The 14,743-nt window shown below is 43.1% G+C and overlaps 1 protein-coding gene across 1 annotated transcript in view; it reads right to left on the bottom strand.

Moving 5' to 3' along the window:
• fgd1 (FYVE, RhoGEF and PH domain containing 1) overlaps window positions 1-14,743 on the bottom strand; it is a 43,991-nt gene that overhangs the window by 12,777 nt on the left and 16,471 nt on the right. The window contains exons 2-11 of the mRNA XM_034234022.1: window positions 7,708-8,015; window positions 7,049-7,247; window positions 5,365-6,106; window positions 4,727-4,816; window positions 3,822-3,970; window positions 3,565-3,721; window positions 2,726-2,864; window positions 2,005-2,063; window positions 875-1,021; window positions 242-334 (exon numbers count right to left, since the gene is read on the bottom strand). Of these exons, the coding sequence (XP_034089913.1) occupies window positions 242-334; window positions 875-1,021; window positions 2,005-2,063; window positions 2,726-2,864; window positions 3,565-3,721; window positions 3,822-3,970; window positions 4,727-4,816; window positions 5,365-5,808 (1,278 nt within the window). The 5' untranslated portion in view covers window positions 5,809-6,106; window positions 7,049-7,247; window positions 7,708-8,015. The remainder of the gene's footprint in view (window positions 1-241; window positions 335-874; window positions 1,022-2,004; window positions 2,064-2,725; window positions 2,865-3,564; window positions 3,722-3,821; window positions 3,971-4,726; window positions 4,817-5,364; window positions 6,107-7,048; window positions 7,248-7,707; window positions 8,016-14,743) is intronic.

The following is a 14,743-nucleotide window of genomic DNA, read 5'->3' as shown; positions in this document are numbered from 1 at the left end:
GACAGAGAGAGACAGAGTGAGAGAGACAGAGAGAGACAGAGACAGACAGACAGAGAGACAGAGAGGGACAGAGAGAGACAGAGAGAGAGAGAGAGAGAGAGAGAGAGAGAGAGAGAGAGAGAGAGAGAGAGAGAGAGAGAGAGAGAGGAGAGAGAGAGAGAGAGGGACAGACCGGTTAAATCAGCTCCAGGTTTATATTCAGAGCTCCACTGAGTTCGATGAACTTAAAGATGTGTCTCACCTCCATCCCGTCCACATCGATGCGAGCACGGACGCCGTACTTCTGACCAATCAGACGCAGCTTCGGGACGCAGTACAGCAACCTGTCGTTAAACTGCACAGAGACAAGACAGGTGTCACTCAGTTAGATCATATTATAATAAGATAAAATACAACTTAATAAATCACAAAGGAAATTCTTGTGCCAGAGAAAACAAGGCATACAGCACTTTCGAACACAAGGCAATTCAAAGTGCTTTACAAAAACGAAAGACATTAAGAGCATAAAACACATTAGAAACATTACACAGGTACATGAATAAAAAGTTACAGTGCAGTTTAAGATGTGAATAGTTCAATTAAAAGCAGCGGCAAAAAGAAAGTCTTCAGCCTGGATTTCAAAGTAGTCAGAGTTCCAGCGGACCGGCAGGTTTCTGGGAGTTTGCTCCAGATATTTGATAATACCCCCAACCAGATTCTCACATTCCTCTTAGTCTTCCCGTGACGTTATAGTTCTTTTGACACTTTTCTAACCTAACAAGAAAAGTGTTAACATAATATGACAGAAAAATACTGATATCTATGAGTGTCTGGTCGAATAGCAATAAAAGGAAGATGCCTTTAGTAAAAAAGGTAGGAGTAAAATAGGAAGTACCAGGATGAGGTATCGGTCCTGCGTGGTGCCGTTCTTGTTGGACAGTTTGAGGATGTGTCCTTCTTTGATGAGCTCGTTAGTCGGGTTAACGATGTCTTCTTCTCCTCCCAGCAGCTCGTACACCTTCAGCAGCTTCCTCATCCGCTCCTGAGGCAGAAACAGAACCAGGTATGAGCTGATATGTGAGGGCGACTATTTTCAGCTTGTCCATATTAAAGTGAAGCGGAAATAAAAAGATAAAATAAAATGAGGGACAGCACAGGGACACAGGAGTTTTTTTCTTGTAACAATCGATGATAATCGACGATAGCTAGCAATCCGAGTTGTTTGTATGATAATTTGCAGCAAAGAAGAAAGAAAGAAAAAGAATATGGAGGAAAATGGATGGTTGAGTTTTCCATGTTTTAACCCATTGTTGAGCCAAAGCTGCCACAGTCAGTGTGCACAGGAGCAAACTAAGCGGTGTACTGCTGTGGAAATATAACCAACACATCAATATATTTATTTGAAATGTACATCATTTTTCCACCACTTTACTGTGCTGTCAGACGTTATCTACGCTCTTTTCAAAACCACTAAACTCCATTGAAAAAAACCAGTTTTATCTGACTGGAGTTTCGTGCTGCCTTGTTGTTGACGTTAACTAACCTTTTAAAAGTCACAAAATAACTGACTAATGGATCAAAGCAGGCGAGTAACTCCAATGTTCTGTGCGGTCAAATGACTGTATAGCTGCGTAGATCCCGTTAGCAAAACATTGTATAAAGCTTCCTGCTGGTACTCCTGTGCTTTGCTCCAAGCTGCATCTACTGCAGGTAGTATTGCGCTGAGTTGGAGAAGAACCCCGTAGAACCCCACCTCAAAACACTCTCCCTTCAGCTCTGATCCAGAGGAGAAGTTGGTGATGAGAAATGTGACGGAGTGAAACCCACATGAAGGAGCAGCAGCTGTGAGTTAACAGTTAAGGAGTGTAATCAGAGTTTAATTACAGATGAGGTCGAGATAATGACAAACTGTGTGTGTGTGTGTGTGTGTGTGTGTGTGTGTGTGTGTGTGTGTGTGTGTGTGTGTGTGTGTGTGTGTGTGTGTGTGTGTGTGTGTGTGTGTGTGTGTGTGTGTGTGTGTCTCACCATCTTCCTGATGGCGGCGTTGGAGTGTTCTGCTGCGGTGGCGATCAGCTCCAGAGACTCTGAGAAAAGAAAGTTCACATTAGTGACAGAAACACACACACTTTATACTTTATTCTGTTCACTTTACACATTCCTGGACGAAGCTGTGCAGCTCTCGGATATGTTTAAATGTTTTAGCTCGCTCTGTCAGGCGGTCCACAAGAATGTCCCCTCCCTTTGGCGGTCACAGTTTTCACCCCCAGGATGCTGAAATCTGGCATGGAGGTGAAGTGTGTGTGTGTGTGTGTGTGTGTGTGTGTGTGTGTGTGTGGTGTGTGTGTGTGTGTGTGTGTGTGGTGTGTGTGTGTGTGTGTGTGTGTGTGTGTGTGTGTGTGTGTGTGTGTGTGTGGCCTAGCATTACTATACTTGTGGGGACCTACATCTGTTTACAGTCACGTGTGGCCTCGCCTCCCTTATGGGGACAAAATGGAGGTCCCTATGAGGGGAATGATTGATTTTAGGGTGAAGACTTGGTTAGGGTTAGGATTAGTGTTAGGCATGTGTTGGTTAAGGTTAGGATAAGTCTCCAGGAAATGCATGTAAGTCAATGTAATGTCCGCTGAAGTGATGTATACATGGTAGTGTGTGTGTGTGTGTGTGTGTGTGTGTGTGTGTGTGTGTGTGTGTGTGTGTGTGTGTGTGTGTGTGTGTGTGTGTGTGTGTGTGTGTGTGTTGTACGTACTCTGGGCGTCCCGGTGGTCCGGGGCGTCCTCCGGCAGGCGGTGCATATAGTCTTTGAGCAGCAGCTCGTAGCGAGGGATCCTCTGGACCGGCTCCAACATGTGATGCTGCAGAGTCAGGTTCCCACAGCGCTCCTCCCTCTGCACACACACACACACACACAGGTTAACACACACATTCCACACACACACAGCCCACACATCAACCCACACATAGGTTAACACACACAGCCCACACACACATCAACACACACACACACACACACACACACAGCCCACACACACATGTTAACACACACATTTAAAACCTTTATTTTTAATGCAGTCTATCCTGCGATCCTTTAACCGTGCCTTATCTTCTTTTTTTTGTGTGTGTTTGTTTTGTTTTGAATTATTATGTGTTACATGTCTATGTGAAGCATTTCTAATTGCCTCTGTATCTTAAAATGTGCTATACAAATAAACTAACCTTGAACATTAACACACACACACACACACACACACACACACACACCTCGTTAAATCCCCATAGCCGTGTCTTACTCACTGGATCCGTTCAGTATTTTATCAGCATATAGTTGTTATTAAACTTTAATGATCAACTAATATTGTTATTTCATAAAAATGTTGCCCGATACAAATGTAAATGAAATTATTATTTACATCCATTGCTTTATATTGTAGTATAATGCCCATATTTTTAAATAAGTATACGTATGTGTCTTCCAAGTGGAGCAAATGTAACATATCCACATTTCAGCCCAGTTATTAACTTAACACACACACAGGTTAACACACACATCCCACACACACACACACCTACACACACACACACACTCACCTGGATCTCCTGCACGATGGCCTTGAACTGCGCTGATCTCTCCATCCAGATGTTCACCAGCTCCATGGCTCGGTCAAAGTTCTTCACGTACTCTCCGTACATCTTCAGAAAGGGAGCCAGCTTCTGAAGGATGTCCCCGATACGAGGGTTCGATTCCCTGCAGACACACAGGAGAGAGGAGGTGAGGAGGTGAGGAGGTGAGGAGGTGAGGAGGAGGAGAAGAAAAATAAATAGGAGGAGAAGAAGAGGGTCCTCACCACTCCTCCATGCGTTTCTGCAGCGCCGGCAGGAGGAACTGCTGGTGGAAGCAGTAGATGGAGCAGATGTTGGAGAAGATTCCCTGAACCACGTCGCAGGGGAAGGAGGAGCGAGAGCGCGCCTCCTCCAGGAGACGAGCACAGAAGACCTGCAGGAGGCGAGAGGAGTCAACTCATTTTGTCATGTCATTTTATATCAAATTAAACTAATTGTTCTGTAAACCAATAAGGGAATTGTTCAAAATAAACCATAATCATCACATTTGATTACACGGACAACCTTGAAACAACACTTCAAAGCAAAACACGTTTAACATTTAAGATGCCAGACGAGACTATATACAATTTTAAGTATCTAAAATATTAAAGACAGCAGAACCCATAAAATCTGACAGAATCAAACCCCTGCAATTAGATGTTTTTCAGCCACGATTAGCCATATTTAAGAGCTAAAGCATTTCTTTCCCTCATCTATTTTAAGTACGATAAGCATGGTCAAAGCTCCAACCGTGGCTGTTTCTGGCCCTGTCTTTTTTTCTATCTTCAAACGTTTTGTTAATCAAATATAGTTCCCGAAAGCTTTACATTACATGTCACTTGTTAGACGCTTTTATCCAAAGCGACTTACATACTCAATACTGTGGGCAATCCCCACAGGAGCAATTTGGGTGAAGTGTCTCAGGGAAACAACGACATGCTGACTGCAGTGGGGTTTGAACCTGTGTCCCCCTGATCCGAACACCAACGCACAACCCACTGCACCACACGCCTCCAAAAGCAGAGTGACAGTGACGTCGTGAGTAGCAGCTAAGTACCCATATTTCTCTAAAGTTAAACCATCAGATATTAACATGCACAGATCGACAGGATGCCAGACAGCGTGTGAACACAGTCCGTGAACTCACCTGGTCCAGGAGGTGGAGTTTGGAGACGTAGCCGATCTCTGTGTGCAGCAGCTCGTTGGCGATGTTAAAGACCCTCTGCTGGACAGACAGCTGCACAAAGAGAGAGAGACAAGAGAGAGGGAGAGGTGAAACATCTGCAGGAACAACGGGAAAACAGCCAGAATATGTGGATTATCCAGAAGTAAAAGTCAAGCATTGAAAATGTAACTTGCTATGAAGTGCTATTTGTTCATCTAGAATGCTTTCTGAGTGTTGGAAGAATTATTCTTACAGATGTCTGCCTTGTCTATAACACACATATGTTATAATAATAATTGGACTACATGGCACTTGGCTTGTTTTTCTAATAGTAAAAAAAAACAAGGAATTATTCTTTCTGGACATCATGAACTATTTCCATTTACTGTATCTCTGCAAAGAAATGAGTGTTTGAAATATCTTTTTGACAACTTTCTTTTGTCTATGCGCCATTATACCCTAAAGCAAATTCCTTGTAAGTGTAAAACTGCATTGGAATGAATCTGATTGTGATTCTGAGTGAAATGTCACATTATATTTCGGACACTTTTTGGTGGATCTGTAGTCTCAACACGTACTTGTTTGGTGAACAAAAGGTCTGGTCTCACTTCCTGTCTCACCTCCACAGAGTCCTGTCTGTCTGTTTTGGGGGGGGGCAGCACCAGAGTCAGCTCGCCCTCCTCCTCCTCCTCCAGGTCGCTGTCTCCCTCCTCGGAGAAGTCCCGCCTCCTCCTGGCTCCGCCCCTCGCCTCCCCCTCCTCCCCCTCCCCCGCGTAAGAGGAGGAGCTTGAGAGACGGGGCAAGAGGGCAGGGCTACAGGGATAGGCCACGCCCCCATCGTCCACTCCGGCGAAACAGAGCTCTTCGCTGTGCGACGGCGAACTGATGCTGTCGATGCCGCTGTCCCGATTGGCCAGTTTTCCCTCTGTCTGTGAGGAGGGGAGGGACAAGCGCTCTGAGGGGAGCTCTGATTGGTCGAGCTGAGCCGGCTGTTGCTCCCTCATCTCCACGGCAACCACGTCGTCCTCCAGGTGTTTCTCCGAGGCGCTGTAACCCGACTCCATGGAGAGACGCTTCTGATGGACGTCCTCACGACACGCCGCCGCCAACTCTTCATCGTCGTCATCGTCGTCTTCATCGTGCAGGTCGGCGTCTCCCTCCTCCTCCTCTTCTTCAGCCTCTCCCCCCAGTGTGATGTCATCGAGACCTTTGACCTCAGAGGGCGGTTCCTCTTCAGGTGGGGGAGGGGCCGCAGGTGAGGAGGACGGTGGTGATGAAGGACGTGAGGAAGAGGAGGAGGAGGTGTCTGGCAGGCGACACAGAGCCCCCCCGGTGATGTCAGGAACCACAATTATCTGCTCACTACACACACACACACACACACACACACACACACACACACACACACACACACACACACACCACACACACAACACACACACACACAAACAAACACACACACCAAACACACACATGTTTTGAGATTTGGTTGAGCAGGGTATACTTGTACTTTTACTAGTCCTTTATTAGAGATGTGTCTGTTGTTTGTGTTTATTTTTAGTGTCAGGATGGAACCCTTGTCTTTTTCTCTGCAAACAGAATCTACCTACGGGTACAAATAAATAACCTGAACCTGAACACACACACACAAGAGTTAATTTCAGTAAGAAGAAATCCCCAAAAATCTATAAAAACTTTTACTTTTATGCAAAATCCACTTCTTCATGTCTCTTCTACATCAACATGTGTCCCCTCTTCTTCATGTCTCTTCTACATCAACATGTGTCCCCTCTTCTTCATGTCTCCTCTACATCAACATGTGTCCCCTCTTCTTCATGTCTCTTCTACATCAACATGTGTCCCCTCTTCTTCATGTCTCTTCTACATCAACATGTGTCCCCTCTTCTTCTTGTCTCTTCTACATCAACATGTGTCCCCTCTTCTTCATGTCTCCTCTACATCAACATGTGTCCCCTCTTCTTTCATGTCTCTTCTACATCAACATGTGTCCCCTCTTCTTCATGTCTCTTCTACATCAACATGTGTCCCCTCTGTGGAAAGAGACTCTGAAAGTTTCAGGAACAAAGATTCTCTCTCTTTTTGATCCATTTCTATAAAAACCTGTCTGAAAATGAGCTGATCAGATTTTGGCCACTTTATGATGTCATAACGATGTGTTGGCTTGTGTAGCCATTAGCCAATCAGCAACCAAGGTAGAGACATGTTCTTTATAAATCTGAGACCTATAATATATTGTTGAAAAAGACTATAATAGGGGACCTTTAAGAACCAATCAGAACTCACCGCTCAAACTTCTCGATGAGTGACAGGACGCAGTTGGGGGAGTCGGTGCCATCAGAGCGACAGGGCGGAGACCTGCCCCCCCGAGGGTCAGCAGGGAGGGGCCTGCAGGGCGGGGGAGGGGGGAGGGGCTTATCTGGGACCCGGGGGCGGGGCCTCAACACCCCCGCCTGCTGCTGGAGGTGGGGGGGCTTCGGGGGAACTGAGGAGGGCGACAAAACAGCTCAATTAGTGTCTAGGGTTGGGAGGGTCACTTTAAAATGTTACAATTAATACTTACCGGAAAAACATTTTTAACATTATCTGAGTCAAAATAAAATGTTGTAGCAATAAAAGGTAAAAAACGTCAATATTAGGAAGGAAACTCCTGCTCTCTGCTGCACTTTCTCAATGCATTACGATGTATTTTAAACTGATTGTGTGTTGAATTTGCACTATCCTCCTTCAAATGCACAATTTTGTCGTTGTACCTTTAATCTAAATGTCTTCTCTATGCTATTTTTAGTTTTTATGTCTTTTACTGGTAACTTTATTCTGTGTGATATTAATTTTGTGTGAAATGTCTATGTGAAGCACTTTGAACTGCACTTATTGTATGAAAGGTACTATACAAATAAAGATTATTATTATTATAATATTTAAATTTCAATAGACGTTGTTACCCTGAGGTTTGGGTCCGGGCAGCGGCGGCCTGCTCTTGCTCGTTGGTGTTATTGTGGTAGCTGGTAGCTCCGGAGGCCCCGTGTCGTTGACCAGCAGGAGCCCGTTAGCGGAGCCGCGGCGCACTGTTAGCTCCGCCCCTCGCTCCAGGGAGGCGGGGTCTGAGGAGAAGGAGCTGGGCCCTGGGTCGGAGCTCAGCTGCTGGGGAGCGTCGGCGTCCAGCGCCCCCTGGTGGCCGCACGGAGAGCAGGACGTCTCCAGAGAGAGACCTTTAGCCAGCAGACTGGGACTTGGAGGAGGAGGGAGGGACCTGAGGGGGAGGAGCCAGAATGAGTCACATGGTATAATGGCCACGCCCACAAACCGCCAAAATAAAAGCCTTTTGATTAAGATGACAAACAAACAAACGTTTAGTTCCTGCAGCAAATGATTATATCCATTATTGCTGCTTTTTTTTCATCACTGAGGCAGTTAAAACCGCAATCCTGAGGAAATCTCCATGTTGCGTTGTTAAAGTAAAAAAAAAAAACATGAATCTGAGAACTTCTAAAGTCGGAAACCAAAAGGAAGAAATTACTTTTAGTCAAGATGTCGGACCTTCTTTCTCAAAATGTTGACTTCACAATCCAAATGTATTTAGTAATTAATTTAAGCGAACATTTAGAACCTGTGAATCATTATGTTAATAATCTGCTTATTATTTTATGAATTATGTATTATTGTTTGGTCCACAAAATGTTAGAAAATAGTAAAAAAAAGTCCATCTCAGTAAGCCCAAGATTATGTCATTAAATGTCTTAGTCAGATACTCCAAAATAAATACTTTAAATGTATATAAACCCAGGAAAACAGGTCATCTAGATATTTGAGGGACTGAAAACTGCATTTCTGCCATGTTTGCATTGAAAATTACCTCAACCATGAATTGAAAATCAAAATACTCGCAATTGTATTCAGCCGATCGACAAATCACAGCCAATCACATCTCTACAATAGTGTTTTCTCTTATCAAATAACACAATATATCGGCCTTGTCCTCCATGTTTAAGGTTCAACATAAACAAATCCACTTCCACAAATCAGGACAGAAATAAGCATTGATAAAAGGAATATTTAATATTGTAAAAACAAAGGTCTGAACGCAGTACTTGATACATGTTTGACCACTAGGGGAGTTTTGACAGCAAGGACATATTTCAAAAAGAAATTGAGGACGAAAATGTACAGAAATAATTGTTTGTGGCATGTCGGTGAATATTTTCTGTCATTCCCTAAGTTCTACTCTAATCAGTATTATAAATAAAGTTGTTAGACACAGACAGACCGGATGTGCACACACACACACACACACTACACACTCTAATAGCTTCCATATGAGGTCTCTGGCTGCAGCTGGACAGAAATAAACTCCACATGGAGGAAACACACACACGCACACACGCACACACACACACAGAGAGATGTTTGTGGTTACGGCTGAAGGTCATTGGTTGTATTCTGATGCTTCCTGTCGCCTGATTGGCCAAAAGGAATAATTTAAAACAACAATATCAGATTCAAAACTACAGACATTTTTGCTTTGGATCAGATCAACAGCTGCAAGGCCAAATCAAGCAAAAAGGGACTTTGAAACGGGTTTAATACTCATGTTGCACATTATCATTACACCAGTACCAGCTTGAAGCCAAATCAATAATGTCGAATTAATATTAAACATTAATTATTGATTTTACTACCAATTTATTGCCTTTTGAATTTAATCTCAGAGGCTTTTGAACACGTCCACTACCTCCAAAATAAATGTAAAACCATTTGAATGAGCCTTTAAGTATGTATTTATATCAAAATAAAGAATATATATAAATGAAAAATGCAGCAAGATGTTCTAATTTGCAATGCGGTTAATGTTTACTTCATCATTTGTTCTGTTCTCTAGTTCTCGCCACGAAAATAATAATGAATAATGTTTATTGTCATTAAACAAAATATTTAAAAAAAATTGAAACTGTATCCACTCCACGTTGTGTCAATGTCTGTGTTAGAAAAAATGGCATGAAAATAAAAAAATGAAACCCCATTATCTTAAAAAAACTACACATGTAGCATGCCTCTCAAAATGGCAAATGTACAGTTTCCAACTCCCTGGAAATAAACAAAAACCTAATGATTTTCTCTGCCAGAATGACACATAATAAGGTAAGACGAGTGCCAGCCCTTTGGACAATTAAAACAGCAACAAAATAAACATATTTGGACCGACATGGCGAAGTCCATAGGGACTTGGCTTGGCAACTGGAAGGTCACCAGTTCAAGTCCCGGAAAGACCAAGTGCTACCGAGGTGTCCCTGAGCAAGTGCACCGCTCCCTACATGGCTCCCCGGGCGCCGTACATAATGTCAGCCCACTGCTCCTAACACTAGGATGGGTCAAATGCAGAGAAACCGTTTCGTTACATAGTACCTGTACTACGTAATGACAATAAATTGAATCTTAATCTAATATTCTTAAAACTAACAATGATATTTGACACTGGACTAGCTTCGCTACAAAAGCACCCCAGAATCTCAGCTGTGTTGCTACAGTAACCGCCTACATTTCCAGTGACTGTTACGAGGTCGCCGGGTTTATCTGAGTCTCAACATTAACATAATGACGGGGGAGGGGATTCCTGTTTTTTGCTGAGTCACTCCTCTCCTCTGACACTCATTGATTATTCATGATGGATCAGAAACCTGTCCGATCGTCAATACGATAACACCTGCTGTAGATAAACGTATAGATTATTCATCGCACCGCCCTGTACCACAATCCTGTGAGCCATCTTTTTAAAATTCAGCCTTTTGTGTCAATAATGAGAGGATCCGATCTGACTGATGGACCTGTGTGATTCTCTTTAAACTCCAAACACTCTTAAGATGTTCTGCAACCAATCAATATCCTGTTTCTCAGAGGCAAAAGACGACCTCAGCATCTCAGGATATGACGATCTGATTGGTCAATTGGTGCCTTTTTAAATAAGCCATCTAATTAATTGTTTACTGATCTGAAAATAGTTGGATGTCGTCTTTAAACAACGCAAAATAGAATAATAACCAACAAAATAAACCTTTAATATCAACAGTTGACGACACAGTAGCTCTGTGTTTGTGTGTGTGGTGTGTGTATGTGTGTGTGTGGTGTGTGTGTGTATGTGTGTGTGCAGATGTGTGGTGTGTGTGTGTGTGTGTGTGTGTGTGGTGTGTGTGTGTGTGTGTGTGTATGTGTGTGTGTGTGTGGTGTGTGTGTGTGTGTGTGTGTGTGTGTGGTGTGCATGTGTGTATGCAGATGTGAACACGATGGGAAAAGGTCATGGGAAAACATCAACAGGCTAATTTAGAGCAGATGGTGTGTGTGTGGGTATGTGTGTGTGTGTGGTGTGTGGTGTGTGTGTGTGTGTGTGTGTGTGTGTGTGTGTGTGTGTGTGTGTGTGTGTGTGTGTATGGGTATGGGTATGTGTGTGTGTGTGTGTGTGTGTGTGTGTGTGTGTGTGTGTGTGTGTGTGTGTGGTGTGTGTGTGTGTGTGTGTGTGTGTGTGTGTGTGTGTGTATAAATAACCACAGTCTCAGTGATTAAACCGATTTTCTTCTGTTCAGACCATCAGTCAGTCTTGTTTATTCTCCCGTCTGTTAGCAGTCTGACCAAACTACATTACCCAGAATCCAACATGTCAAGCTTCCTGTTAGAGTTACTGAGATAAATATCAAATCTTATTTATTCATAGTTAAATATGTATATAATAAACTACTGCACTTCAACTAAAGATGTGACAAAAGGTAGGTTAGCTGCTCAGTCGTTCAGTCTGATCTTTTAAGGTCAAAAGATTTGTAGGACAATGGACCAGCTGGCCAACCTGTAGTTTTGGTAGCTAGGCAGATATGTCTGTTGGTGAGCTTTTTTTTGCTTTAGTACATTTAACATACATTTAACATAGGCAGGGCAGAAGATTGGTAGTTAGATGAGTTAGTTGATAGGTAGCTGTGTTGTAATACAGAAAGATAGATCATTAATGTACTGTAACAGCCCCTACACACGGCGGCGTGCGTTGACTCTTCAACGCTTCTGCCCATTCACTTTGAATGGGGTGACATCACGTTTCGCCGAACTGCATTGTGGGAGCGAAGCGTAGCTTTTCTCGCGTTGCTCGCAGCAAAAGTAGAGCAATGTTCTACTTTTGAAGCCTCGACAGAGGCGTCAGCCAATCAAATCCCGCTTATGCAAATCTGCCACTACAAGCGCTAGCCAATCAAACCGCGTGTATGCTGGGAGAGCCAGACCGCAGTTTATTACCCATATGTCAAAAAATGGAGGAGAAAATAATCGTAGCGGTAGGGAATCACCCGGTTCTTTATGATCAGTCTCTGTTCACCTACCGGGATACAAACCGGAGGAGCCAGGCATGGGGGGAGGTAGCAGAGACAGTGGGTGAAACTGGTAGGTTTTCGCCTGTTTGGGGATTTTATATCCAGTGTAATTCGTTTGAATGGACAGCTAGCAGGCATAGACTGTATTTAGCCAGCATGGAATGTTGCGTAAAATAGCACCATAGACATTAATGTCATAAATGTTCATCATATAAAGTGTGACATGTAAAACCTTTTATGCAAATTGACAGGAGAGATTCATGTGATTGGTTGTTGGTCGCGTTGCTCGCTTAAACTCCCCAAGCTCAAGACACGCCCACAGCCAAGCGGCAACTCACGCCGCCGTGTGTAGGGGACGTAATGATTGTAATGTAGTTTAAATGTAAGCCAAGGGGTTTGTGCAATAGGTCATAATTGTTAGTGTTTGTATATGTGCAAAACTGTGTACATGTAAGTCATGAGTGAATATACTATTGTCTTTTATCGTGTACTATGGTTGTATTTATGATTTTTTTCTGCAGGATAGAGTCCAAAACAAATGTATTGTATCGTGTCATTTAGCATGATGTATTGCAGGTGGGTTTGAATCAGTCAGGAGGTACGGAGGTAAGTACATTTTCCAGTCTGTAAGTTTGTAGGTCAGCAAGTAGTAGGTGGGTATCGTAGTTTAACCACAGCGGTAATCATTGAAATCTGGAGGGCATTTTTGCATCATCTGTAATTTCAAGATCAAGATCAAGATTCAAGATCAACCCTGGATCAAGTTGTTCAGCAGTCAACAATGGCATTCATTTGCAACTATTGTCCTTCTCCGTTAATCTGATTTGTGAAACCAATCTTCTTTTTTGGCTGTGGGTGTCTTTCAATCAGAGGGTCAGCGGTTCGCTCCCCAGCCTCTGCAATCAACATGTCAAAGTGTCCTTGGGCAAGACACTTAACGGCAATTTTCCCGTAGGCATGTCCCCGAAGGCGTGTGAAAGTCACTTTGGGTAATTGTCAGATAAATAAATGGGATATCTGCTGGGATGCCAGAAAATGTTCAGACTTTAACTGACAATCAAAGCATCATCGTATCGCACTAAGACAAAACCAGACCAATTAAGAGCAATTATGTCATCAGCAGTGGGGTCTCTAAATTGAAAAACATAATTTATTCGGGTACATGTGGATTACTAGTCGATCCAAGCATCTCTAGGAGGTAAATAAGTGTTTTCTAGGGAATGTCTGTTGGCAGAAACCTGCTAGATAGACTGGTTAGTAGGTAGATAGGTAGGTTTGGTGGTGTGTTGGTATATAGGTCAGTTAGAAGGAGGGTAGGTCTAAAGTGTATCTGTTGGTATAATGGGAACAAATGAAGGTTGGTCAGCATCTGTGTTTCACCACGTTAGATATTTCTCTGGACCTGCAATGTTGTTGTATCCTGTAGAGATGGTAAAACCCTGAGGCAAGTTTATAAATAGTGATATTGGCTACGCAAGTCATTTTTGCTTTGATTGTTTGAACACTGATTAACACACAAACACACACACACACTAAGGATTCTCCATTCCTGCAGATATCTTTGAAGTAAGACCAGGCTTTTTTGAAAATTCCCAAACAATACCTAGATTTATTTATATTCCTGGCGTTCAACCGCGTAACGTGTATTTGTTTAGTTTGGGATGTAGGTTGGCTAGCAGTTTGTGCTAAGCTAGGTTAACGAGTTATCTCTGTACTGAAACAGAATCCAAGATGGTTTACCAAAAATATTTTACTGTGCCTTTAATACAGCCAGTCTGCTGCTGCAGCACTGTCACCTTCACAGCTCACACACACACACACACACACACACACACACACACACACACACACACACACACACACACACTCACACACACACACACACACACACACACACACACACACACAACACACACACATTAAGCTTCACAGAAACCATCCTGCTGTAACACACACACATTCATGTCTCTGGTGCACAAACCCTTCCCCCTCACACACACACACACACACACACACACCACACCACACACACACACACACACACACACACACACACACACACACACACACACACACACACACACACACACACATGTGTCAGTGATGTATGTTGCAGACAGCTGATGCAGCAGAGAGTGTACTGCACAAAATAGAAATAAATAGAATCAAACAGAGGCGTTGCATTGATTCATGCAGCAGTGTTGGAGAAAACACACACACGCAGAAACACACAAACACACAAAAAGTCTAATGAATATAAATGACTGCAGAATATAAACAGTGCTAGAACAAATCTCTTGTGATATTAATCCACACATATTCACATTACTTCAGTTCACACTGTTGGTTCTGTTCTTTAATTAATTACATTTCCATCAAATTAGCTCTGATTCTGGAAATGGTTCCATTCAGGATGATTGGAAACGTGTTGCGATCCAACAAACCAACTTGAATTGTCACAAGTTTTGAGGGAAACCATTTATTTCCAAGGTTTCATCCTCATCTGAGGGTGTTGCGCAATGCACACCAGATTGTAACATTCAATAGCAAGATGGTGGAATGCACTGATCAAGTGTGAGCTCAAACGTGCGATCTACTCAACAGGCAATAAGCCATCAAACGTTACATCTTGGTCACA

This window comes from Gymnodraco acuticeps, unplaced genomic scaffold, assembly GCF_902827175.1.
Source record: "Gymnodraco acuticeps unplaced genomic scaffold, fGymAcu1.1, whole genome shotgun sequence".
NCBI classification, from domain to species: Eukaryota; Metazoa; Chordata; class Actinopteri; order Perciformes; family Bathydraconidae; genus Gymnodraco; species Gymnodraco acuticeps.
The sequence above is the reverse complement of the archived record's forward strand: the minus strand, read 5'-3'. Positions and strand labels throughout refer to the sequence as shown.